The sequence below is a fragment of the Myxocyprinus asiaticus genome, chromosome 44 (assembly GCF_019703515.2).
Source record: "Myxocyprinus asiaticus isolate MX2 ecotype Aquarium Trade chromosome 44, UBuf_Myxa_2, whole genome shotgun sequence".
Taxonomy (NCBI): domain Eukaryota; kingdom Metazoa; phylum Chordata; class Actinopteri; order Cypriniformes; family Catostomidae; genus Myxocyprinus; species Myxocyprinus asiaticus.
Genome location: NC_059387.1, coordinates 21,979,472 through 22,007,032, shown reverse-complemented (window position 1 = coordinate 22,007,032; position 27,561 = coordinate 21,979,472). Strand labels below are relative to the sequence as shown.

The 27,561-nt window shown below is 37.4% G+C and overlaps 3 protein-coding genes across 4 annotated transcripts; 2 read left to right on the top strand and 1 right to left on the bottom strand.

Moving 5' to 3' along the window:
- Window positions 1-3,622: 3,622 nt before the first annotated feature.
- On the bottom strand, window positions 3,623-10,852 carry rpl21 (ribosomal protein L21). Its single transcript, XM_051687366.1, has 6 exons — window positions 10,769-10,852; window positions 10,095-10,173; window positions 9,892-9,953; window positions 9,682-9,794; window positions 3,887-4,037; window positions 3,623-3,748 (listed from the first exon to the last, which is right to left on the bottom strand). Exons 2-6 carry the CDS (start codon window positions 10,159-10,161, stop codon window positions 3,659-3,661), a joined length of 483 nt encoding a protein of 160 aa, XP_051543326.1. The 5' UTR covers window positions 10,162-10,173; window positions 10,769-10,852; the 3' UTR covers window positions 3,623-3,658.
- Window positions 10,853-12,165: 1,313 nt separating this feature from the next.
- usp12a (ubiquitin specific peptidase 12a) lies at window positions 12,166-20,404 on the top strand. 2 transcript variants are annotated; one of them, XM_051687387.1, is made up of 9 exons: window positions 12,166-12,297; window positions 14,007-14,087; window positions 14,194-14,407; window positions 16,233-16,465; window positions 16,604-16,680; window positions 18,664-18,747; window positions 18,879-19,076; window positions 19,292-19,370; window positions 19,603-20,404. In XM_051687387.1, the coding sequence occupies exons 1-9, from the start codon at window positions 12,250-12,252 to the stop codon at window positions 19,702-19,704; spliced, it is 1,116 nt and encodes a 371-aa protein (XP_051543347.1). In that variant the 5' UTR covers window positions 12,166-12,249; the 3' UTR covers window positions 19,705-20,404. The 2 variants fall into 2 exon arrangements, with proteins under 2 accessions (XP_051543347.1, XP_051543348.1); XM_051687388.1 differs by lacking the exon at window positions 12,166-12,297 and adding an exon at window positions 13,656-13,776.
- An 850-nt stretch (window positions 20,405-21,254) lies between these two features.
- gpr12 (G protein-coupled receptor 12) lies at window positions 21,255-26,724 on the top strand. Its single transcript, XM_051687389.1, has 2 exons — window positions 21,255-22,345; window positions 24,424-26,724. Exon 2 carries the CDS (start codon window positions 24,425-24,427, stop codon window positions 25,445-25,447), a length of 1,023 nt encoding a protein of 340 aa, XP_051543349.1. The 5' UTR covers window positions 21,255-22,345; window position 24,424; the 3' UTR covers window positions 25,448-26,724.
- The last annotated feature ends 837 nt before the right edge of the window (window positions 26,725-27,561 follow it).

The window sequence follows — 27,561 nt, the reverse complement described above, 5'->3', positions numbered from 1 at the left end:
AGCCACAATGCAGAACACACACAGAAATGAAGTGGTGAGACCACAACGCATCAACAATGGAGAACACACACACATTTACACAACCTTCTGCCATGTGTGCGTGGATTCATAAACAAGACTATAGTTTATGATGATACTTAGTATCATTCTTCACTGTTTTATACTGTTCTATACCCTTTATTGGTTGTTTTTTTATGAATAATTTATTTGTTGATGCTCGTTATTGCTGTTTAGTTCACTGAATGTTCATGCTTGAAAAAATGCCAAGTTTGCCATTGAAAAAATATTGTTTGTACACAACGAATTATCACTGTTCACTCCTGTTCATTTCTGTTTATTGCTGTTGGTTTTGTTTACTTTTTTTTTTAGTAATTTACTCTATTGAGTTGAGTTGAATGTTTGAAATAAATGATAGGTAACAAAAATCTTACTCTAAGTCTTCTCTTTGTAGCACCATGTTTAGTAATCATAATGTGGCATCACTGCAAAAACTGACACTTCAAAACACCTAAAAAAAAAAAAAAAAAAAAAAGCTAAACTATGAGTGGCATTTGAGTGGACCTCAGTTGTAATTTCATGTAATTTTATAAAAAAAAATAAAAATGAAAAAAAATGAAAAAAAAAAAAATGTTTTCCAGCAGATGACAGCAATCTGCCCCTAAAGCATGACAAATATTTAATTTTTTTCTCCATGAATGAAATTGAGTACTGTAGATCTTCACTGAAGTAAACGTAACATAAACATTTTCTTATTTTATATGAAAATTAATGGTGTAGTTTAGTAATTTTGAGACAAATGTTATTTTTATTATTTATTGTATTTCCACAACACAACAAAAGACAAAAAGAATTAAAACCAAAAAATTTGAACATTGTGCAGGAGAGGTTTGAAGCCAAAATGGCTTATAGCGATACCTCCCCTATGAAAAAAAAAAGAAAAATGTGCATCTTCAAAGTTTCAAGTCTAAGCTGCAATACAAAGATGATAGAAGTACCATTTACATAAGAATTTCTGTTTGAGATCTAAGCAGAAATACAACATTAATAGAAATGTAAATAATTATATACAAGTAAAATCTCCAAAACTGAAATACATAACAATGAAATCCATAAAATGTTATGAATCTTTGTTAATTAGAGTCCTTTTCAGATGTAAAGTGACATTCTGTAAAATGTATTATCCATCATTAAACAAATGGAATATGGAAATCTAAACAAAGGGCAAATTAACAATTTACATGTGTAAAATGACATCACAAAATAAACAATTAAATTCAATTAGGAGAATAGAGCATTGTCATTGTATAACACTTTCTGTTTTCCAACTCCCACATAATCTTTTCTCATATTGCTTAATCATATGTTCTTAGATTTTTATGTGAACAAAGCAGCATTTAGACAACCTACAATTATTATCACAAATGCCTTATTTTATTGACACAACATTACTTTCTAATCCCGATGCTCTTCTCCAATGTGCAAAATAAAACTTTTATTGGGAGTTCTAAAAACATCTTAAAATCCTGCACCTCAAGAAGGCGCTTACCGGCCGAAAAAGCAGAATCCTCCATTGGGCTGCATTCAAGACTCAGGACGTTTTGACTTTTTTACAGGAAACATTTTGTACACGAAAAGTATGCTTGTAAATCTACTCATTTCAAGGATTGGACGTAAAATACCAATGGAAATCCGCCCGCGTAATCTCCAGAAAATAATAATAAATAATAACAAAAATCTTACAAACGACTGTGATTGGTGCATCCTACACAGCGCTGAGAAAAGTAACAGGTGCCAGGTGACAATACGCATATGTGAAGAAGTTGGGCAATAATTTACACATTAATAATTATACTAAGGACATTTAATAGTTGTTCAAATGAAAATAAAAGCATAGTATAAATTTACAGTATTTTCTGTGTGGTAAAATTGCCCAAATGTTGGTTGGGACATTTTCGATTTCCTAAAAGTTGGTAGGCGCATGTCCACATCATACCTACCTAAAATTCCGCATATGCAATAAATGCATTAACATGATACACCATCACTAATTTTGAAGTCGCCAGTTCTATTGTGGCTTCGTCAGTTCTCAAAACTAAAACAGCAAATAAGAGCGTTCATGCTCATCTCTATCAATCTCTTCACTTTACTGATTTCAGGCTCTTGGGGAAAGTAGCTAAACAGAAGACACTTCAGAGAAAGGTCAACATTTAAGCACTAGAGTTTGGTGTATAGCCCTTAAGACAAACCCTGACAACTTTAAAAAGAAAATTTAGCATGATGAGCCTAAAGTTGACATTTTTAGACCAAAATCTTCTGTCAAGGATCACGATAGTGGAAGCATGCTTTTTAAGCAAGAGGAACTAAAAAAACAATATTGCCAACATCAGGCTCAGTCCACATTGCTTTGAGTGGCAAATCCTAATTTGTCATAATTTGTGAATGGAGGTCGTTTTAGAAAAAGAAAGTCCTTGAATAAACATCTCATAAGCGTGTTAAAATGTAAACGAGGCATCAAGAAAGATAAGTGAGAACGTTTTGATTTGAACCATCTTAAAACTTAAAAGGTTTGCTTCACTGAACACTACATTCCTGACTGTTTGGTGAGACAGCAAGCTTCGCACTATATGAGCATCTTTAAAATTGGCTATTATTTTTTAGAAATAACACCCTACATAACAGTGAAATCCAATTATAGCAGTAGGAATACACAGCTGGTTTTCTTTCAGACAGGTAACTAAATCTGCAAATGTCCTTTAAAGCTTGTGTCATATTTAAGGTGTTAAAAGACTTCTATCTTAGCTTAATAAGCAAAGACAAATATAAGCTATTTGTAGGATAATTTTCTCAAAAACTGTAAACACAGTCTCTGCAGCACTCTAGAAAGGCTACTTGAAAGCAAATGTTTATTTTAGCAACTCCATCGGTGGCACAGAAATGACACTTTAGCTTTAACTGCTATTATGATGGCCTAACAGCACTTAAAGGCTACAAAATTAATCGAGATTACAATTATGGCTGCTACAATTAACTAATCATGAAAAGTGTAAATTACAGCATTCCACTTAGATCTACTCCTGTTGAATTAAAAAAATAAAAATTAATTGGTGGGTGAGCATTTTAACCAATTGCTGGCATGTTCATGGAGTACGTAAGCCTATATGTAATGGTGCAACAAAACTAGAACGCTCCCATTATGATATAACAAAGACAATTAAGGAACAAAGTTCTAAGCTTGTTTGTGGAGGTGTAGCTCACATAAATATGGATTGTAATTTGCCCCACACAAAAAAGTAATTTAATGTAAATTCTATTAATTGTAATAATCATGATCACAATTTCAAGGGAAATTAAAAAAACATTGTCAATCGTGGAGCTCTAACAGCACTGTCGCTAGTGTAATAACTGCATTCAAATAATAGGAAAAAATGGACTGAAGTAACTGCATCAACGTTTGGGTTTCATTGCACATGCTCCGTGCTGTACACAAATGCTTTCATTTTTAGTCTGAGCAACAATGCTACATTTATAACTCTATTACAACTATCTTCAACAAATAAAATGAAAATAATAGCAATTTTAGTAACCACGATTTCTTTAAAAGTAAAGAGTTCCAAACATGAAGTATGTTGTACAAAGGACTTTATTTTGGTCAGCAGACTTATGCCATGAACTCGTAGGGGATGGGCTCCAGGAGCTGAGGCTCATTGTTCTTGGTGCTGACAAAGTGTGCTGGCCGTGGAGCAGCAGGCTGAGAGGAGAGAACAAGATGAATATACATCAACAAAATACACAACAGCAATGAAACTGTTCATTTGTACACAAGTCTAGTTAACTGTAAAAAAATAAAATAAAAAACACGACAAAATACCAAATTCATTCCCCATACCTGGCGTTTCAGCTCAATCCAAGTGCCTGCCTTCTTGGCCTCCACTTTCTTCTTCTCATTCTCTTTTACGCGCTGCAGGAAGCTGTCTCTGCTTTTTGAGTGCTTAATATGCTCGATACGCACATTAATTCTCTTAGCCAGGATCTTGCCTCTGAAAGGAACAAAAATAGTTGCTCACTACAACAGGGGTTATGTTGTGCAATCATAAATATCATCCATGAGACGCATGTTCCCTTATTGACAATCTGGCACAGGCATTAATGTGTCTGTCCAGGGTGCTTAAGGATCACTGCTCTTCCCCACATGAATGACCATATAGGACACTGGACTGCCCTTATGGCAAAGTGAATCTGGGGATGTTACACACCTTAAAAACACAGAGCAGGGCTGGGTATTGATACTGATTTCCCAATTTTATTCTTTTTCACAAGCTCTCGATTTGATATCAACTGACATGCAGGTATGTTTCAGATATTCATGTCCACGTTTCTTACATATGAAAGAAATTCTCTCCCAGATAATGCTAACTTGGTATATTACAAAAATATTTATTTTACCAATTATATTTTATTAGTTTTTCATGTCACATTTTAGCTTTTTAAAAATGAACAAATCCATGTATTCCATCAACAAATGATATATCGCATATATTGGATTCTGTGGTGTATGTTATGTATTTTGTTTACATGCATAATTTGTACTACTTACAGGTATTTACATTGATTTGTTGAACACATGCTAAAAAAGGCACTGTTTCTATAAGAAATCCGGCTGTTCTGTGAAGATCGCCATTTATCGGAAAATCTGTATTGTTTTCCCCAGTCCTACTTAGGAACACCCATCTCAAACTCCATTAATACTTTAAAAAAGTATTACTCTGGTGACTAAGGAATAACAATTTATCAGGATGCTCTAGTACCTTCCTTTATAAAAAGGATAAACAGTAAAGGCCTGACATAAAAATATTTTTAGATTAGAATTTTTGCCTTTTTTCTCCATAGGAAACATTGGACAATTGTAAATTCAATTTGCAATTGGCATTTGACAAAAACATACAGTCTGTGCAAAAGTTTTAGGCACTTGCGGAAAATGTTGCATAGTGAGGATGTCTTCAAAAATAATGCCATAAATAGTTTTCATTTATCAATTAACATCATACAAAGTCCAGTAAACATGAAAAAGCCAAATCAATATTTGGTGTGAGCACCTTTACCTTTAAAACAGCACCAACTCTACTATGTACACCTGGACACAGTTTTTCTTGGTTGTTGGCAGATAGGATGTTCCAAGCTTAGAGAAATCGCCACAGTTCTTCTATCTGTTTCAGCTGTCTCAGTTGCTTCTGTCTCTTTATATAATCTCAGACTGACTCGATGTTCAGTGGGGGGCTCTGTGGGGGCAATGCCATCTCTTGCAGAGCTCCCTGTTCTATTTTCTTCTACTATTTGCAACAGTAATGTCTTAAGACAAATGCTTTTGTGAAACATCTTATGTGCCTAAAACTTTTACACAGTACTGTCTATCAACCATTATTCACATATACACATATGTTTGCATTCCATAAATCAGCATCTTTGGAGGTTGCTCAGATTAACTTTGGCTAGCCCAAAATATTATGTTTATACTTTGCATCCCATCAGAGAATAAACTTTTGTTTGAAGCTCTTTTGTTGTGACTAATAACTTTCAGCCATCACCAACTAGTCCAAATTGAGTTGAGGAGCAGTCACACTAGGCTTTAAGCATGCACATTGTTTCAGACAACGCAACAGGCCAGTATATTATGTCACACGAGAAGCCTTCTAGTGAAAGTAAATACATCACAAATAAATATTACATTAAACATGTTAAAATATATTGTCTACTCACTTCTGTACAACAAAACACGCAACTATGAAATTTGTATTCTTTGTAATGACCAAGAGGTCAGCATGTGACACTTTGATCTTCCGTTCATCACTCGTCCTCTCGTCAAACAAAGTTCTTCGCATAAAGTTGCATTTCCGGTGTCCCGTGTTTGAAAGCGAGTGAGTGGAGCGCAAAGTGTAGTGTGACCACCTCTTTACATAAACTAAAACAAAAACAAGGCAGAAACTTTGAACGCATAGAGTCTGGCTATGTCAGGACTGTTAAAATTAGGGATGAGCAAGACTAGTCGACTAAACGGTAATGATGCTGCTAATTGACGCTGAAATTACTAGTCTGTCAATATTTTATCCCTTTACATTTTTACACATTTATGTTTGGCTTTATATTTTTACAAAGGCTGTTTAATTTACTGTCATGTTAATGTAACATTTAAAATATAATTATTAATACAATTTAGAGGTGCACCAATGCCAATTTTTGAAGGCCGATATAAGTACCAAGCACCTAGATTTGGATATCGGCCGATACAGAGTAGTTTTGAGTTTGTAAAACTATGCCATTCTACCTGCATTTGATATTTTGATAGTCAATATTAGTGTTTTCAGTCATTAAAAATGACAATTCAGGACTGTTTTAATAGGGTGTAGCTTACCTTTAAAAGTATCCCAGCTAACACGTACACATTATTCATGCTTTATCGTTATGTTATTAATATTGTTCTGTACATTCATGGAGAGGACAGTGCAGCTTTAGTATTGATTGACTGTTCTGGTTTTGTTGCATTGAGCCTGACTGAGTTCGACGTCTGTTCGCTTTAAACTGTGTTGTTATTGGGCTGAAGTGACAGACAGTAACTCCCATCATTTTTTCCATCTTCGTCTTTACACGTAACAAATTATTTTTTGGAGTAGCTGCATTTATGGCAACAATGGCCTTCTGGCGTGAGCAGAGCCCTTCTGAAAGGAGAGCCTACAATGTTAGTATAGAATAGCGTAACGTGGCGATCTATGGGTGGTACACTGGCGAGGAGACAAGAGGCCGTCCTTTTTTAATGGATATATATGGAAAAGATGCTTCACGAAGTTGAATGAACTACTTTTTGTGAGGAAACGGTTCAATCACTAGAACTGACCGCCTGTCCGCTAATCTTCAACATAATTTACACTAAATCTGTTTGGCGTGAACTATTGAGTTTACTATGACAAATTGTAATTTATTAAGAGAAGTCACAGACGATTTTACGACAGGTAGATGTGTGCGGAGAGAGCGAGAGATGGCAGATGAAATGAAAACTCCTGCATTAATTTCAAACGAATTTTTTTTCTTGCTGTATTTTATCTGTCAAAATGAAATTTGGAATTATACGTAAAAACAAATCCTGGATAATTGGAAAGTGCTTAGGAAAGCATGCTCTCGCACCACACACACGGGAGGGAGAGAGAAGGCACGTGCATGAGAGGATCCACATTTATCAGGTAAAGATGAATAAAATAAAAAAAACCTGATGTTGTAGATTTAAATGGTTTAAATATTTCAATGTTTCTCATGTTTTCAAACTAGTCTTAGAAGTACTATGCACACATGTAACCACATCATAATATAAATGTACTTGTATTCTAAAATATGAAATGACGACACCGATACGGAGTATGAGTATTTACTAGGGGTGTAAAGGTTCTCGGTAAAAACCCGAACCATATGGTTCGCCACCCATGGTTCGGGAAGCATCGGCACCGCAGTCGGTTCACCTCAAGTTTAATGATGCATCTGGAGCACAAGAAAAAGCATCAAGCAGACAGGCACAGTTACAACCTCCGCTAATGCTCCTGTATGGCTTTGTAGATGGACACTCCGCCAGTGTTTCACGTGGGTCAACTTGATGACATCACAGTTTTGCAAGCGTTGTGTGTAGTTGGAAATGGCAAGTGGAGAAAACGAGACACTGATAGACAAGCTCCCTGTGTTTCCCCTTTCTGGGAACATTTTCTTTTTGCAGTCAATTACAACAGCGATGGTCAAAAGACATTAACAAAACAGACACTGTTTGCAGACATCGCTCGACACGAGTGCTGTATACTGGTAATATATGTCAATAATGCGCATGAGGGTTTATTTAAAAAACGTGCATGTAAGTCCTTCCTGTTTCCTCGTGTGGCTGTAATCTATTGCGAGTGTCAATAATGCGCTTTGATTAATGGCATTAAGATGCCGTTATAGTAATACATTGATACATGATTAATCTTTTACACCGACATCACCCAGGGAAAGAGCCACACTCCCATTTTTAATCAGACGCTAATTCGGACAGACATAAAACAATATCTAAAGCGCTTGGGGTATTCGTGTGGGATTTCCACGTATTATTAAAATACTCCTGCAGCATGATCACAACATCCCTTCTCGCATGCATTTTAATAGCAAGGTTATTCCTTTTCTAGTGATGTACAGCTTCCAAATATTGAATATTTGTTGAGATTAAACTGAAGTGCACTTCCTTTTGATGTATGTAGCGTATTAGTGCAGATATTAAGTTAAAATGTTGATTTAGTAATTAGAGAAAATGTTTTGTTTTTAGTTAAGGACCCTGACAAAAATTAACCATGGTTTTACTATAATAATATTGTAGTAAATGACTGCATGACTGCTGTCACAATGGTTTTCTGTGCAGAAATCATTGTTTTGATACAATTAACCATGGTTTTATAACAGTAATACTGTAGTTTCTATATAGTAACCATGATTTTACTACAAATGCCATGGTTAAACTATGGTTACTGTTGTAAAACAATGATTGTTATTTAAGGGTAAACCTGTTGAAGTGTTTACCAAATAGATTACTCTTTGGATTTGGCAGTAATATTTTTTTTCTGAACAAAGCAAATACCGTACCGAAACCGTGACCCTTAAACCGTGATACAAACCGAACTGTGAGAAATTCGATCTGTTACACCCTTAGTATTTACCCCCCGTATCAGCCAGATATGAGTACTACCGAGTAGTATCGGAGCACCTCAAATACAGTTATTTTAAAAGATGATATCTGGAGCAAATATACACATTTTCACTTCTCAGACAGTGTGTGCTTCATACCTCTCTCACTCATGGCGCACACAGAAAAATGTCCTCTCGCAAGATAAGCAAACTCAGTGTAGCTATGGAAGTCACTTTGGCAGTGATGCAAGAAGAGGATTTCCGAAACGTTGGCTTGCAAGTCGCTATGGATGTTTTCACATTTGAGTCTTTTTAAATCTGTGCATGCTTGCGAGTTATTTTCCCACCGAGAGGGCTTTTTCAAGAGCAGGAAAATCGTCTTGGTGAGTCATTTTAGGCCAGATATGCCCATTTATTTATTTTTCCAAATTATTTTTACCCTTAAAATAAAATTATTTTTAACAAGAGGGCTATTTTCAATTATGTGCCGGCTGCTTACTGGTTAACATTTATTCTTTGTGAACGTCATGTTTAGAACAATACATTAGGTTTATTGTACATTTCTCACAAGCCTATTTTTTTTCTTCATCTTAACTGTTATTGGTTAGCATTCTTAACCGAACAGCTGTCATATTAGACCATATGCTAATGTTCGTCATGAAATACAATTGTTTTGAATAAATATACCCGTTTTCCCTAACGCTGATTCAGTGAATGCGTGTCATGTTCTATATTTAATGTACAATGATCATAATCTAATGCAAGCACATTGCTGATAAACGCCCCTAGTGTCGGATTTGGCTGTTGGAATGGTCTAAGATTTTTAAATGGTTCTTAAACACAGTGTTTTTGACTGTTTTCTGAGGGTTTATTTCTTTTTAGACTAGTCGACTTAATATTTAAATGTCAGTGGAATTAGTCGTTCCACACATCTCTGGTTAAAATATCAGTATATTTTAATCATCAACATCTAGATGTGACAAGGGCTTTACTTACTTGACTTGCTTGTTGACAATGATGCCTACAGCATGCTGTGTAACATTATAAACACGTCCTGTTTTGCCATGGTAGCACTTATGAGGCATACCCTTCTGAACGGTTCCTGTGCCCTGGGTAAAAATGTAATCGTTTTTTTTTTTCATTGCACAAAATTTATGACAACAAATTATACTGAGACATACAAATCTTTCATGTAATTAAACTTACCTTGATATCAACAATATCACCCTTCTTGTAGATACGCATATAAGTGGACAGAGGGACTGGGCCTGTTGCAGAAAGAATTAAGCTCTGTTAGACCTAAAATAAGCTCCGTCAGATCTAAAATATTCTACATCAACACTGCCAACATATGTTCATGTAAAACTATAGTCCAGAGAATGAATGCAGTGTGATTCAAGTGAACTCACCATGCTTACGGAAGGGCCTGGCAAACATGTACCTGGTCCCCCTCCTCTTGCCTCTGGTGTTCGTCATGATGCCTGATTACTAGGTGCAAGAGAGACAAAAAGTTTTCATAAACATTTTATTCAACTATAACTACACCAAGGAACTACTTTAATTACTATCACAGTTGACAGCTTATAGTCATTAATAACTAAGCAATACACTAGTTTGATAACATAATATATACACAAAATCTAAACAAGTAGTTGTAAAATTATGCAAAATTAACAGTTAAGATCGCTGTATTTGTGACATAATTGCACAATATGAGAAACGCTTGTCATTAGTTAGCCTATATTGCTGGTAAAACATTGACTTAACCACCTCAAGTTAACATTACGTCATAACATCTATCAAACGTGACACTAAAATCTCGATAAATACTGCAACACAATTTCCTACACTTTTATTTGCCAGTCTCGTCTCTCTCAAAGTGCACGCATGGCCCACATGGAACCGACACACTTCATCTTAACGCTGTATTTTTTACTGTTTACAATATCAAGCAACACACACATTGGCTTAATTTCGAAGACAGGTTGGGTAAGAAACTTTATGGGTGCTTTGTGTACGAGTTAACTGCATTAAATTATATATAATCGATGATTTACTGTATAATGTCTAGAGCACATCTTACCCCCGGTTGCTCGCAAGATGGCGGGTACGGCGGAAAGAGAGGGATAGGGTCCTGCGGATCTTCCTTCAAAGCACACGAATAGGTGTACTGCTCATTTGCCTGAATAAAATTGTTCCAAAGCTGTTGCTCCCTGGACAGTGACGGTATGGAAGCCCTGAACCGAAAGTGATTTTTTTTTTAGATGTCTTAGTGCCTTCCTGAACCTATATCCTACAAAAAAAAAAAAAAAAAAAAAAAAAAAAATTCTCCTCCACAGGCAACGCATGGGAATTATTATTTTATTTATTTATTTATATTTTGCTTGCTAGCTAACAATTAGCATGCGGTACCAGCCTCGGCCACCAGGTGCCACTATCAGTAAGAATTAAATATTGTGCTTAAGGTTACGGACGACAGCTGTGGAACTTAATCTGTTTATTTTTATTGTTGTAAAATACAAAAGGAATGTTTTGCAAATCTTAATCAAGGAAAGAAACATACTGTATATAATGTTTCTTAAGCAAAGAAAACAACACTTACATGTGTGTTTAAAATGAATCAGGGTAGTGATTCCGTAGTGATGTCATTGCCATGCAGAACCAGTTTACTCACTGATTTTTAAGGGATTCATTTTAAACACACATGTAGGTGTTGTTTTCTTCGCTTAAATAATATATTTAAAAAAGCATGGGGGTTTAAATTGGGCGAAATTAAAGTATGTGACATAAAAGTGAGCGGCCAATATCAAAGCCCCTTTCAAGACAAGTCAGTCCACTCGGCGGCCATCTTTGAAACGCTCCCAGGTAGCTATTTTCTATGTAAACAAGCGGCATAAAAGTACAGCTCCCATCTGTGTGAATGGGCAAAGACCGAAATCTCCAAAACGGGTGGTTAAGATTACGATCAAAGAGCATATTTGAAATCAACAGTAAAATTTGACAACACCGGTATTATAAATTGTACTCGTTTAGCGCAGATCACGCAAAAAAAAAAAAAAAAAAAAAAAGCTATTTTTCAGGCTAATTCAGCTAATGCGCAGGTGACGTCTGAAACTAAAAGGTGATTGGCTCTTTTGCCTGTAAGGCGGGACTTCCTTTTCTACATCCGTTGGACGCTCCGATTAATACAGTGGTCCATCGCTGCTAAACTGTCTCTGTTCACATTATTTCATTTTATTTTATTTTTTATTGACAACAAGCATGTTCAAAGTTCGATACAAAATGACTATTAATAAATAAAACTAGCAAAAATAAATTTTAAACGTCATAAACAAATTATGCAAATTATACAATCTTAAGAATTCTCCCTGATTTTCTGGATTTACTCTATTCAGTCCAATACTAATTTTGCAATTGTGTAAGAAATTAATCAGACGGAAGAGCATCTGTCTTGGAGGGGCGCTAAGACCCAGCGGAATGCCCTCTGCCAGGGACGCAGTCTGTCCTCACGGGGACTCCTCTTCGCCTCCGCGCGGTGATTGGGTGGAAGATGGCGGTGGGCGAATGGAAATCCTAATGACAGTTTCCAAATTTGCCTCTTTTTGTACCATGGTGAGTAAATATACCCTGATTCACGGATTAATGGACGTCAGCGCATGCATGATAGTATAATCGGTGGCGTGCTGCATTCGTTGTGTGAGTGGCGACTGGGAATTGGACTCCTTGCGTGCGTGTGTTCCTGCTATGAATTTTGCATTAGGCCTAAATAATTACTATTATCGGAGGGATATGCGACATAAATATTGTCTATGTCTTTTTAAAGCAATTTTGGACTTTTGAATTCGCCCGTCCTGGACGCAGCAACGCAGAGATCAGCTAACTGCTGAGCTGAAGTGTCATTCAGTACACACAGGTTATGAGCATGAGATATGCTTAATAAGCGCGAGCCAACTAAATCAGCGCGATTTTTACTGTTGTGTGATAAATGAGTAGTGGTACGGCAAACGTTAGCATCGTGATGTTGTTCACTGCGTTCAGTGTACCTGTGCTCCAGTACGGTCACACCGTGATTGCTTTAGTGTCCCATCCCCTGTCTGTGCATCCCCCTTATCTAGAGTGTGCCTCGATATCATATCTATTATCTGTATCTTTATTCGATTGATTTAATTGCTCTTTTTGGATTGTATTATTCAGTTAGAAAACCTTAAATTGCAAATATTAGGGCTGTGAAATGCAAATGAGTGTTGTGCTAATGTAGTGTTACCCCCTTAAAATTTCTTGCACATTTTAATGAAATGCAAATGTATCTGCTTTATATTCTTTATGTATTATTGTATCAAGTTGTTATTCTGAATCACAATGGATTGCTGTAATGTTGTCAAAGTGTCTTCTTAAAAGCTTTCAGAATCTTTCTGCCATGTTGCCTAATTAAATTAACAATTCATCCAAAAAATGAAAATTATTTTATTCATTCACCCTCATGCCATCCCATATGTATAATATTTTCTTTTTTCTGCTGAACACACATTTCTTTTTTTTTTTTTTTTTTTTTAGATGCATATCTCAGCTCTGTAGGTCCATTAAATGCAAGTGAATGGTGGACAAAATTTGAAGCTCCAAAAAGGACGTAAAGGCAGCATGGAAGTAATCCATACGTCTCCAGTGGTTAAATCCATGTCTTCTGGAGCGATATGATGGGTGTGGGTGAGAAACAGATCAATATTTAGACTTAAGACTTTCACTTCCACAATTTTCTATTTTATTTTTATTTATTTTTATTTTATTTTTGGCAATTCACATTCTTTGTACATATTGCCACCTTCTGGGCAGGGAGGAGAATTTATAGTTAAAAAGGATTTAAGTATTGATCTGTTTCTCACCCACACCTTTCATATTCTGAAGACATGAATTAAACCACTGGAGTCGTATGGATTACTTTTAAGCTGCCTTTATATGCTTTTTGGAGCTTTAAAGTTTTGTCCACCATTCAACTGCATTGTATGGACCTACAGAGCTGAGATATTCTTCTAAAAATCTTTGTTTGTGTTCAGCAGTAGAAAGAAAGTTACGCACAACTGGGGTGGCATGAGGGTGAGTAAATAAGATAATTTTATTCTCTTTATTAGTGGTGTGAACTATCCCTTTAATATTTTAGATGGCATCCATGGCTAGTGGCAAAATGTTATTACAGTTTTGTTGTAGGTACAGTAAATATATTTGTCAGAAACTATGGTTGCTGTTGCACTTTTGTAAAAGAGACATTATATCCACAAGTTAACAGCTGTAAATGCTTGAATAGCTGCTCGCCTGTTCTGTTTCAGGGCGCCAATGCCTCCGCTTTGGAGAAAGAGATCGGCTCGGAGCAGTTCCCTGTCAATGAGCATTACTTTGGATTGGTCAATGTAAGACGAGATCTTCCCTGTTCTCTAACATTGTTTAATCTGGCAGTGTGTTTATCATCATGCCCTGGAATCATTGTGGGTGTGTTCTGTGTGTTTTGATCCACAGTTTGGAAACACCTGCTACTGTAACTCTGTGCTCCAGGCACTGTACTTCTGCAGGCCGTTCCGGGAAAAAATTCTGGCATACAGGAGTCAGCCACGCCGCAAGGAGAACCTGCTCACCTGCCTGGCAGACCTCTTTCACAGTATAGCTAACCAGAAGAGGAAAGTTGGGGTGATCCCCCCTAAAAAGTTCATCACGAGATTACGGAAAGAGAATGGTAAGGAAGATGAATGCAGGAAGTAATGGATGATAGAAGAGAAAGTGCTGAATTATGATCAAGCAACTATATTTTTAAGTTAACAGTTGGCCCAAAAAGTATTTGGACACTTAAAGGCCTTTGCACACCGAAGGCGACATTACATACATTTGTTACATTTGTTATAATGACTGTTGTTACAGTTGTTGTGAATTGGAACAATACTGATTGTCTTATTGCATGTATATCAACATTTGCTCAAAACATGTTACTAATTAAACGTGACTGCATTTAAATGCTCAAAGAGTCTATATAATGCAAGCAATGAAACACAGATCTCATCCAACAAAACCCATCTTCAGTCTGATACTATAATACTTGCCATCAGCAGCACAGCTGTTAATGACTTTTAGCAATTGCACTAAAAATTAAGATTTTTTGGTGACATCACCACATTTTTGGTATACAAAGGCATTTTGACACAAAGACATACGATGCACTGCAAGTCACCACATTGTTGTTAATATTTGGCGAAGAAAAACACTTAAAATCCATAAAGTTGTATATTAAAAAAGGTGATACGAAAAAGGAAAATATGTTATACGATATACGTTAAATTAGAGATAAAAGAGAACTCATATTTTATTGGTCCGTGCATTTCATCACCCAGCGAAGATTTTTTTTTTTTTTTTTTACACACTCACTGTAAAAAAGCGTCGCTTTGTCGTCGTGCGATTCGGCGCTAATATTCGCTCCAGGTGAGAACTCCATTTAGTAATCCATTGTTTCGATTCAAAATGTTAATTGCGGGGAGAAATTGCGATGAACATTCACCTTTGGTGTGCAGAGGCCTTAAGCCACACTTCAGTTTATGCATTTCATTGCATTAGATAAAATTAAATGTTGCTAGACCTGCTAATAGTTCAGCACAACAACTGTGGACATGTTCCACAAAGTTTAACAGCCAGAAAGTGTGCAAATATTTTTGTTTTTCATTTTAATATGTTAAATAAAATTGAATAAATTAAATATAATTGAATTTAATTATATTGAAGTATCATTTAAAACCTAACATACACATGAAGTATTTTCCTTAAAAAGTTTGCATGAGCTGTATTTAAAATTAAGGCCACATGGTTTGATATTTAGTTTTTCGAATTCAATGACATTCATACATTTTAAGTTTGACTAAAGTGTCTTGTTTTCGCCACTGTATAAAATCATAAATCATTCAATGGGTTTTATTGGCATGTAAAACACATTAAGTTCAGCTAGGGCTGTACAATTATGAAAAAAAAATCTTAATTGTCGATTATTTCACTTGATATTGTATTCACGATTATTAATTTTGATTAATAGAATTGACATTAAATGACACAAATTTTTTTGTGTGGGGCAAATTACTATCCATATTTTTTATGTAAGCTACACCTCCAAAAACAAGCTTAGAAATGTGTTCCTTAATTTTCACTGTTATATTAATGCGCAGATGACATCTGTGTTTCTTAATTATATTGTTATATTATAATGGGAGCATTCTAGTTTTGTTGCAACATTATTTATAGGTTTATGTACTCAACAAACATGTTTGCGATTGGTTACATTGCTCAACCTCTGAAAAAAAAATAAACACAAATTTTAATTCAACGGGAGATCTAAATGGAATACTGTAATTGACACTTTTCTCGATAAGTTAATTGTAGCAGCCATAATTGTAATCTCGATTATTTTTTTCGATTAATTGTGCAGCCCTAGAAACATATTGGATTCATTCATCATTCCTTGTGTTACCTAGCAGATTGTTATTACAGAGAGTGACATATCCTTTCTCCCTGTAAACCCACAGAACTATTTGATAACTACATGCAACAAGATGCACATGAGTTCCTAAACTACCTGCTGAACACTATAGCAGACCTTCTACAAGAAGAGCGGAAGCAAGACAAACAGAATGGCAAACTGGCCAATGGCACACTTGATTCACAGAACAATAACAGCACCCCGCCCTCCTCCACCTGGGTTCATGAAATCTTCCAAGGCACGTTGACCAATGAGACACGGTGCCTCACCTGTGAGACGGTAATAGCGCCACATACTGTATATTATTAAACTGGTAAACCCTTAAGTCCAATAGGATGTGATATCCTGATAATTTTGATGAATGCGATTGGCTGTGCTTTTATCTGAGGTGGATCTTTGGACTTTGCTCTCTCACAGATAAGCAGTAAAGACGAGGATTTCTTGGATTTGTCAGTGGATGTTGAACAGAACACTTCAATTACACACTGTCTCAGGTTTGAAAACACTTTAGGAAGTGCACACACACACACACACACACATACTGTACATGCTGTTAAAGACCTCTGTGACGAGGAAGGTGGGGCCGGGCCATGACTACGCACACCTGGCCCCCAATCGGGCTAATCAGCCGAGGAGAGGGATAAATGCAGCCGGATGCGGCAGTTCGAGAGAGAGAAACACACACGGCAACTGCGTGTGTCTCTCTCTCTCTCTCTCTCTCTCTCTCCGGAACTGCCACATCCGGCTGCATTTATCCCTCTCCTCGGCTGATTAGCCCGATTGGGGGCCGGGCGTATGTAGTCACGGCCCAGCCCGGCCCCGCCCTCCTCCTCCTCGTCACAACCTCATTAAAACAAATTGGGGTTTGGTATATTGGCTTTAAAGCCTTCTATTCACTAGTGCTCTTTAAAGTTAACAGAATTAACTTTTAGCATATATACGCATTTATAACTTACAGTCTTCCTCTTCTGGTAAAACAGACCAAAAAATATTGATCACTCATCTTTACAACACAGATTTTCTTTTCCAATCTAATAATGCTCTCTAGAATTAGAATGCCATGTGACACCAGATGAGCTGCATAGCACCAACAGTAGACGGATGTCCTGTTTTTATTGCTGATGGGCTGCAGAGCTAATCCAACCACTTTTTTCCTTAGACGAATTCATTTTTACCGATGACCTACAAACATATAAAGACAGACCTACCGTGAGCTCTGAGGTTGTTCATCAATGGTACAATATATGCTTCTGTTGTGACCATATGTCTGTGTTATTTCAACCTCATTGTTTAAAAATCAGTTCCTGGTGAACATTTTACACTACCTGTGGTCCAGCAGAGAAAGATCCACCAATCAAAGAATTGCAGCCAAACAAGCCCGGAAGCGACCATCCATTCCTATGACACACTGTGACGTGTGACTGATAATGCAAATGAGTCGGCCTCCCTTCACCCACAAACTACTTACAGTGCATATTTGTATATATTGGAATATTTCACACTAAACCTTAACTACATTGTTTCTATACTTATAATCAACAACCTAAATCAAAAGTTTTATATACTTCCATCGGTTTATTTTCGATAACGTAATTTGCAGTGCTTCATGGGATTGTAGATTTTGCCCTCGTGAAAGACCGGAAGTACATAGTGTTGTGCCTTTGTCTTTTTGTCCGATTTTCAAATACTTTTTTTGTTACAAAAAAAAAGGGCTCGTTGGTTTGGTTCATGGCTTAGTACTTTTTTATGAGGGATTTTATGAAAAGTCTGTGGAGGAAATGAATGGAAAAAATACTTCCAGAACGCAGGTGGCTGAAAAATTGGGCGGGCACTGTTGTGCTTTATTCTGGGCTGCGTTTCCCAAAAGCATTGCAAGCTAAGTAGATCATAGAAACCATTGCCGCCAATGATTTCTACGATCTACTTAGGCTTACGATGCTTTTCGGAAATGCAGCCCTGATCAGTTAGAAAAGTCATAGCAATCTGAGTCAGAATAGCCTGAAGGAATGTGCCATGTGTCAAGCCAACATAATAAGTAAATGTTTATACCAGTGGATTTTTTTCATTAAAATAAAGTATGATACTGGTTATTTACCCATTTAACCATTGCTGAATTCTACTCGAGCTTACAGTGGATTGGTCCTTGCTTTCTACAGTGTTAGACAGCCTCAAACTGATGCGTCATGTCAATAGGCGTGTCCGGTGTAGACGGTGTAATACAACCTGCAGTCAACTAGCAAGTAGCTAATCATGGTTTTTGGCTTTGATGCAAACTAAAGGCTAATGGCTACTTTAAAAAAAGGGATGAGCACTTTTATATGCCCCACCCAAACGTCCTGTTTCAATAGAAAATTAGTCAACACAGGAAAAAAATCAAGGCACTTCATGGGGCCTTTAAACCAATGCAAAACAGTCTTCTCAAAGACCATCTATATCCATTTTAATAAAATTTTCTCTCTTTCACTCACTCTTTATAGAGGTTTCAGTAATACAGAGACATTGTGCAGTGAATATAAATATTACTGTGAGGAATGCAGAAGTAAACAAGAGGCACACAAACGGTGAGCATTAGCACCATTTAAAATGAATGACTGTGTATTCATTTCTGTCGGTTGGTCCTTTACCAACTGATTCCTTACCATGTATTTACTGTATATACTTTATAAATGAATGTGTTTGTATATGACTGTAGAATGCGGGTTAAGAAACTTCCCATGATCCTCGCCTTGCACTTGAAGAGATTTAAATACATGGAGCAGCTGCAGCGCTATACGAAGCTAAGCTACCGCGTGGTCTTCCCTCTGGAGCTCCGTCTCTTTAACACCTCTGGAGATGCCACCAATCCCGAGAGGCTTTACGACCTGGTCGCTGTGGTGGTGCATTGTGGCAGGTTAGTCAGTACAGATGTGACATTTTTTTAGTAATATTTGACACTCCAAGTCTGAATGAACTTTCAATATACAGTACATGTATAAGTACTCCTATCTTCAATGATTTCACAACAATAAATACCATAACTCACAGACAGCCTTTTGTAATTAGTCCTTACAAAGTAGTAGAATCAGTATTATCTGGTTTGTAGCCTATCTGTATGTGTTTTTACAGCGGCCCAAACCGAGGACACTACATCGCTATTGTAAAGAGTCATGATTTCTGGCTGCTCTTTGATGATGACATTGTAGAGGTAAGCTGCCAGCCCTCATCCATAGTACTGTAGATCGAATAGAAATGCAAAATCAGCATTGTTCATTCATTGAGACAGAAATACACTTCACTGGCATTGAAAATGCTCAACAAGTATATAAGGGTGTGGCATTTAGGAGTCTACACACTTTTGGCCATATATTATAGTGAATACAAGATTGCAAAAATGGACTTTCTTTATTTGTCTGAATTTGTTTCATTTCTCCCTATAGAAAATTGATGCCCAGGCAATTGAAGAGTTCTATGGTTTAACATCGGAAATTTCTAAGAACTCAGAGTCCGGGTACATCTTGTTTTACCAGTCCAGAGACTGAAAGAGGCCAGAGGGGCGTCCCCTTATGGACACCAGTGCAACAGGCATGCCTGTTTGCAGAATTCTGCTGCATCCCACCTGTGCAGTTTCTCGCTGCAGCGGCGCCTCGCGCACACCCCACCCGTCCAAGCCCTCCCTCGCCGGTCTCGATGCAGCAGTAGTGTTGGATGTGATGCAGTCGCAAGGCATTTTGAACATTGTTTGTCAGTTGTATTTATGTTGTGAGAGCGTTTCATCACTTGTGTTCAGTCCTTTACTGTGGAGAGAATGTGTTTAATGTAACAGATTGTATGATATGACCGGGATTTGCATTCAACTTTCATGTTGCAACCTTTTGATTCCTGCGGTTGTGAGGAGGCGAAGACTTGTGCATGGGGGAAAAGGGGGTGTGTTTATTAAAATGGAGGGGAGGGTCTTAAACACTCCAGGTGTGGGGAACTGCAAGTTATGTATTTCTACCTTGTACAGAGTAATATTTGTATAAATATTATGAGAATTATAATAATATTACTGATATAGCCAAAAAAAAAAAAAAAAAAAAAAAAAGGATAGAACCAGAAAAAAATATATAACACTATGGTGCACTTTTGATACAGTTTTGTAGATGTTGGCAGGTTAATGTAAGGGTTTGCTTGAGACGGCCTGTTGTGAAATTATCGTTTTCTGTTTTAAAGAAAAAGAAATAAAAGTGTATACACCAAGACAGGATGTATGCATGCAAGCATGTAAGGATGAGCTATTACCACCAGCCTGCTGCGATTTGATCCTGCCTTGGTGGTGATGACTCATTCTTGGTCACTGTGGCCCCTCAGTGGCTAGTCTGGATTACTGCAAGATGGAGAATGAAATATAGCGTCACTTATTTCATCCATTGCACTCCTATCTTTACAGCTCAGACATATTTCAGTAGTTGTGTTTTTTGCTTTGAAGCAATTAAAAAATATATAGCTGATTCATTAATGCTTAAAGCAATAATTCACCCAAAAATGAAAATTCTCTCAATTTACTACCCCCTCATGCTATCCCAGATATTTTTGACTTTCTTTCTTCTGCAGAACACAAACAAAGATTTTTAGAAGAATATCTCAGCTCTGTAGATCTGTACAATGCACGTGAATGTTGACCAGAACTTTGAAGCCTCAAAAAGCACATACAAGTAGCATAAAAGTCATTCATAAGACTTGTGGTTAAATCCATGTCTACGGAAGCAATGATATAGGTGTGTGTGAGAAACAGATCAATATAAGTCTTTTTTTTTACTATAAACCTCCACTATCACTTTCATATTCTTTTGATTTTGGCTACTTGCATTCTTCGTGCATAATGCCACCTACTGGGCAGGAGGAGAATTTACAGTAAAAAGGACTGAAATATTGATTTGTTTCTCACCCACACCTATCGTATCGCTTCTGAAGACATGGATTAAACCACTGGAGTCTTATGGATTACTTTTATGTGCTAGTCGGACCTTCAAAGTTCTGGTCACCATTCACTTGAATTGTATTACAGAGCTGAGATATTCTTCTAAAAATCTTGGTTTGTGTTCTGCAGAAGAAAGAAAGTCATACAAATCTGGGATGGCATGAGGGTGAGTAAATGATGAGAGAATGTTCATTTTTGGGTGAACTATCCCTTTAAGATAAGAGATTCTTCTCCTCTTATACTTACATAAAAGTATCACATAAAATGCATTCTGTTTTTGTATTGCCAGTGGTCTGTAACGAAAAAAATACGCTGTTTAAACATATACAGTCATTTTTTGAGATGCATACCAAGCCTGGTCTCAGGCTAGAAAGATTTTAAGAGGAGCAATGTGCAGTTTAATCTATGATGATCTGGTATAAATCTGTGCGAAAAAGCTTAGACTGTAAAAGAGTGAGGGGAATAAACTAAATATAAGGGGTTAGACTGAGATGCAGGAGAGAGGAAAGATAGTGGGGGAAGTGGGTGACACAGATGAGCATGCTGTTAATAGCACGCGCCGAGAATAGCTCTCACAGGGGAGCAACACAATGAAAGATGCAGTCTGAATGTCAGATGATAGATAAATGGGTGTCATCCTACACTGAGGCATTGCAATATCTCCTCTTAACAACAATTTATAATCCTAGAGTATTCTCAAAGACCTTTGAAAATATGAATGTATTTTGAAAGCTGCACTGATTGCGCACGCGGTAGAATGCACAGGTCCAAATGCTCCTAAGTCGAGTATTAATATTTATGTGCATAAGATTATATGAACGCTGCTATATGGTGCCTCCAACCCCCAATGATGCTGCACAAGAAATTTAAACGGAGGGATTATCATCGTTTAGTTTCCGCCCTTAAGCAGCAGAAATGCAAACAAATGTGACTGGATCCTTATTCTGGTGAGTCTGGCCGGTTTGAATCAAACCTCACCCCTCCCTATCTTCCAGCTCTTCGCACAGTCGCAGTCGGCGGAGATGCTCTTGCAGAGGGCGAAGAGCCGCTATCGCTGCTGGCTGTAACGTACAGCAAAAAGAAAAGATTCGGCATCACCGCATCCGATTCCTCCATCCGTGATGCGATGCACCGGCGAACAGCGCTGCCATTAATTATAATGGAAAGACAGCAAGGACGTAAAAACATTTAAAACAGGCGCCTCTCCTCTGAGAGATAAGGTAGGGAAGCCTCCAGATGGGGAGTGAATGGGGAACATGTCCATTTCGGAAAATGTTTATAGTTGTATATTGATTTTGCATTTTACCACAGATAAAGAACCAGTTATCTTATATATATATATATATCGAGAGAGAGAGGTTAAGCATTATTATAGAGCATCATTGGATGCAGGTTTTTGCTGTCATCCAGCTGGTTGCCGTGTTGAATGGTCTTATGGTGACATATGTGATAAATAAAAGGTTGCTGATGCAGGCGTCTTCTTAAGACGCAGAGCTCTTTTATAAAATGTTTTATAAGCTTTATTTAATATCAGTACTCATAAGGGCCCTCCCTTCTCTTTGTAGTTTCCACCGTTGTATTGTAACCTATGACTGAATAATAACAGGTTCCTGTATATCCACCTAATCATTAAATACAAGAGAAGATAAATGTACCTGTATATCTAATTTATCTTAATTTGATTCTTTGTTCTGAACAAATGAACTTTATGAGTCTTAAGACACTGGTTGAGGAGTAATGCATGATTTCTCATGGCCAGGTTTAAGCTAACAATTGTACAATATCTCTGTAACACTTAAAGGGATAGTTCAACCAAAAATGAAAATTCTCTCATTTACTCACCCTCATGCTATCCCAGATGTGCACGACTTTCTTTCTTCTGCAGAACACAAATTAAGATTTTTAGAAGAATGTTTCAGCTCTGTTGGTCCTTTCAATGCAAGTGAATGGTGACCAGAACATTGAAGGCTCAAAAAGCACATAAAGGTAGCATAAAAGTAATTCATATGATGCCAGTGGTTTAATCCATGTCTTCAGAAGCGGCATGATAGGTGTGGGTGAGAAACAGATCAATATTTAAATCCTTTTTTTTTTTTTTTGGGTGAGTAAATGATTAGAGAATTTTCATTTTTGGGTGAACTATCCCTTTAAGATATTATTCCATTAAATTATTATTATGTTTTTTGTTGTTGTTGTTGTTATAGTTAATATAGGCTATTTTTATTGACATTTTGTTACAATGGCTGATTTTGACTGTCTGATGTTTTGTAGTATAATAATGAATAATGTATCATGATTACATGTATTTTGATCATGATTATACTGTATTGTTTTTTCTTTTTCTGACATCTAAATTAACTGGTTTTATTTAAGTCAGAATTATTATTTAACATCACTGAATCAACCTGAGTACATTAGGTTACACCAACAAAACTAATTTAAAGGGTTAGATCAGGCAGAAATAGCTCCTCAAGGTAACAACTGCAGGTTACCACGTTTTACGTACACAGGAAAAAAATTGTAAAAAATGTGCCTAATGTGGTAACACTAAAATGAACTGGTTTTATTCAAGTCAAAAATATTTTTTTGTCATTTAATTAACCCGAATACATTAGGTTATACCAACAATACTAAATTTAAGGGTTAGATCTGGTAGAAATAGGTCTTCAAGTTAAGAATTGCAGGTTAACACTTAAAAAAAATGTGTTTCTTTTTTTTTTTTTTACGTGATAACATAATAATTAACAGGTTTTGTCTAAGTAAAAATATTATTTATCATCACTGAATCAATCCGAATACATTAGGTTATACAAACAAAAAAGGGTTACATCAGGAAATAGGTCCTCAAGGTAACAATAGGTTAGCATTTAAAAAAATGTGAACCTTAAAATGTTTCATGAGGTAACAACAACATTAACAGGTTTTATTTAAGTCAAAAATATTATTTATCATCATTGAATCAACCTGACTACATTAGGATATGCCAACAAAACTCATTTTAAGAGTTAGTTCAGGTAGAAATAGCTCCTCAAGGTTACCACCTTTTACAGTGTACACAATTTTAACCAAAAATGCACTTTGTGTGGTAACATTTGAATTAACTGGTTTCATCCAAGTCAAAAATATTATTTGAAATCTCTAAATCAACCTAAGTACATTAGGCTACTCTAACAAAAAAAAATTTAGGTTACAACTATGTTGTATCAATTGCAGATTACCATTTTACAGTCTACTCATCTAAATGTGTTTTTCTGTGTGTTTGTGTGGTGTATGCATATGTCATCTCGATGGGAGGCAGAATGAGTGAGGAGGTGCCAGTTACCCCCAGCTGGTTGGCCCAAGAGCCCACCTGGGGCAGCAGTGGTGCGGGAAGCCCAGAGAACTTCACCGCCGGAACGTACCCACCTGCGGTTCTGCCGGCGAGGCCACCTGATGAGCTTCTGGTGAACCCCTGGGACATCGTGCTGTGTTCCTCTGGCACCCTGATAGCCTGTGAGAATGCCCTGGTGGTTCTTGTGATCTGGCAGAACCCAGCTTTGCGCGCCCCCATGTTTTTGCTGATTGGCAGCCTGGCTCTAGCTGACCTGCTGGCTGGCCTGGGGTTAGTCCTGCACTTTACCTTTGCTTATCTGCTGCGCTCTGACTCGGCACAGCTCCTGACTGTGGGTCTGGTGGTGGCTTCCTTCTCTGCATCCATCTTCAGCCTGCTGGCGATCACCATTGACCGCTACCTGTCATTGTACTACGCCCTTACCTACAACTCTGAGCGTACAGCTGCCTTCACATACACCATGCTTGTGCTTCTATGGGGAGTGTCACTGTGCCTGGGTTTGCTGCCTGTCACTGGTATCAACTGCCTGGGCCAGGAAGCAAACTGCAGTGTGGTGTGGCCACTGACAAAAAACAACGTGGCTGTTCTGTCCGTCTCCTTCCTTCTACTGTTTGGCCTAATGCTTCAACTTTATGTGCAGATCTGCAAAATTGTCATGCGACACACACACCAAATCGCCCTGCAGCACCACTTTTTAGCAGCGAGCCCCCATTACGTCACCACCAGGAAGGGCGTCTCCACCCTGGCGATCATTCTGGGCACTTTTGCCGCCTGTTGGATGCCATTTACAGTCTATTCGCTTATAGCTGATTACACGTACCCACCCCTCTACACCTATGCCACTTTGGTGCCTGCCACTTACAACTCCGTCATCAACCCCGTAATTTATGCCTTCCGCAATCAAGAGATCCAGAAAGCGCTGTGGCTTGTGTGCTGTGGCTGTATCCCTGCCAGCGTGGCCCAGCGGGCACGGGTCCCCAGCGACGTCTGATGCAGGGGGCAGCTTTTTAACGCTGGAAGCATAGGGAATTGCACAGGCCTAGTCATGCTCAGTCTCCAGCTGCAGATATTCCCAAATCCTGGGAAAGAGGGCCGTGTGTCAACTGTTAATGTCTTCCCCTAATTGTAACGTGACTACCACTGCCACACAATTTTTGCCTGATCCTGATCTGACCAGCTGCCACACCCTGTCCAGAAAAAGGGTGGAAATGGATGCTATGTGGCTGGCTGCTGTAAATATGTTGTACATATATACGCTTTTGCATTTTTAGTGCTTGTTTGGCTTGGCCACAGTGGCAGCCTCTGTTACACAGGCGGTGAAGGGGGAGGTGGAGGATGAGGGGCAGCACGGGGCGGCCCTCTTGACTGGATCCTGAAGCTCATTCATCCCGTCCTGCTGTTGCTGCATTCAAGAATGTGCGCTGAACGTTAAGTAACCACGGAGTGCTAAAAATAGACAAGGCGCTCTGTGATCTGCGCCTTGCATCCTCCAAAGAAACCGACCTGGAGGGAGAGAGAGAGAGAGAGAAAGACAGCCTTCGCCATTGTGCCCTCTCTCTTCTGTTTGTCATCTCGCTTCTCAACCCAAGCGTGCCCGAATGTAAAATTTCTTCCAAAGCAGAAAACCACGAAGAGCTAAATACAATCTCAGAATGAGAACCACTCTATAAATAACCGAACCCATTGATGCCTTTATTCTGTTTTTATTTTATTAAAGTTTAACTGGCAATCGTTTTTGCTCATTGCTCATCTTCCATAAATGCGGGATGAAGATGACTAGGGCCCGGGAGAAAGTGTATGTTAATTTAAACAGCCCCCCTGTGAATAGCGGCTTACTTCATATAACTGTTGAGTACTAAACGTGCATCAAGTGGCTGAGAAAAAGAAGCTTGTTTATTTGCAGCGACAAGGAGAATGGAACCGAATGTATTTTCTATTGATTTGCTTTTAATTTACATTGTGCCCACAAATGCTTTGAATAGAGCACTGCTCCTTTATTATGTTCAATTGGTAATGACTGCTGGATCCAGTATAGCCATCGCACAATTGTAATTAATAGCATTGTGCTCGATTATTCAATGTATTGCGTTTATAAAGAAGGATGATTTGGCCCCAACATGAGATAAAAATAATTAGAGGGTGTCTAACAAAGCTCATCAAGAAAATGCTGGCTTAATATTTCACCTCAAACTTAAATGAAAATAGAAAGAAATAGAAATTATATAGAAATATAGACTATAACGTTTTAGAACCATTAAGACTTTCTGCATTGTGACATTTTCATGACAATTAAGCATGCTTATTTCACTAAAAAAAAAAAGTTAAAAAAAAATGTTTTAGCCTATTTTTAGGATTTTCATTTCATAATTTCTTATCAAATTCGAGTAATGTTTAACTGAATTTAATTAATAAAACTTAAATATAAAATTAGTTTCACCTCAATCCTCATTACTATAATGCAATATACAGTATGTGTGTATGTGTGTATATATATATATATGATTACAATTAAAGTATTTATACACCTTTTTATTTTTATTTTACTTTAATAAAGATAGAGTCAAAGAGAATCAAATGATAATCACCATTGAGAATAATAAGAATTACATATAAACTATAAAAATAAAAACGCAAAATTAGAATTTAATGGCCCCAAAACAGGCTTTATTTTCTATAAGTAAAATATAATATCTTGTTTTTTCTTTTGATTTTGGGGTAAAATATGACCCAGACATGTTTTCAGGTGAGATTTACCCACACAAATAATGGAGACTTAAAGTCATGAAACTGATAAATGATATGTCAGCTCAGCCAAGATGCTGTACACTTTTACCCTCAAATGAGCCTTATATGTTAGTTAATTGGCAAATCTCCTGTCTAAAATGACAAAACTTTAATGAAGAGAAAAGGTGTGCAAAAAAGTTGACCTTTGGGTTGAATGTTATGATGAAAGTGTATTGTGACCCTGTTTCAGTACTTTCCTCACAGCTGAGACTGAAGTCACCTTACTATTAAGAGCTAATGTTCACCCCGGCTTTATAGCTAAATGACTTTCAAATGCCAACCAGCCACTATTCATTCAGTGCTGTGGCAGAATCCATCCGC

What these genes read in the sequence shown, in the direction of transcription:
- rpl21 (XM_051687366.1), bottom strand. Translation starts at nt 10,161, where the DNA reads ATGACGAACACCAGAGGCAAGAGGAGGGGGACCAGGTACATGTTTGCC. An exon ending in ATTGTCAACAAGCAAGTCAA is followed by an intron (nt 4,038 to 9,681) that starts GTAAGTAAAGCC and finishes TGTTCCTTTCAG; the next exon opens with AGGCAAGATCCTGGCTAAGA. An exon ending in GGATTGAGCTGAAACGCCAG is followed by an intron (nt 3,749 to 3,886) that starts GTATGGGGAATG and finishes CTCTCCTCTCAG; the next exon opens with CCTGCTGCTCCACGGCCAGC.
- usp12a (XM_051687387.1), top strand. Translation starts at nt 12,250, where the DNA reads ATGGAAATCCTAATGACAGTTTCCAAATTTGCCTCTTTTTGTACCATG. An exon ending in GTGGTGGTGCATTGTGGCAG is followed by an intron (nt 19,077 to 19,291) that starts GTTAGTCAGTAC and finishes GTGTTTTTACAG; the next exon opens with CGGCCCAAACCGAGGACACT. An exon ending in TTGATGATGACATTGTAGAG is followed by an intron (nt 19,371 to 19,602) that starts GTAAGCTGCCAG and finishes TTCTCCCTATAG; the next exon opens with AAAATTGATGCCCAGGCAAT.
- gpr12 (XM_051687389.1), top strand. Translation starts at nt 24,425, where the DNA reads ATGAGTGAGGAGGTGCCAGTTACCCCCAGCTGGTTGGCCCAAGAGCCC.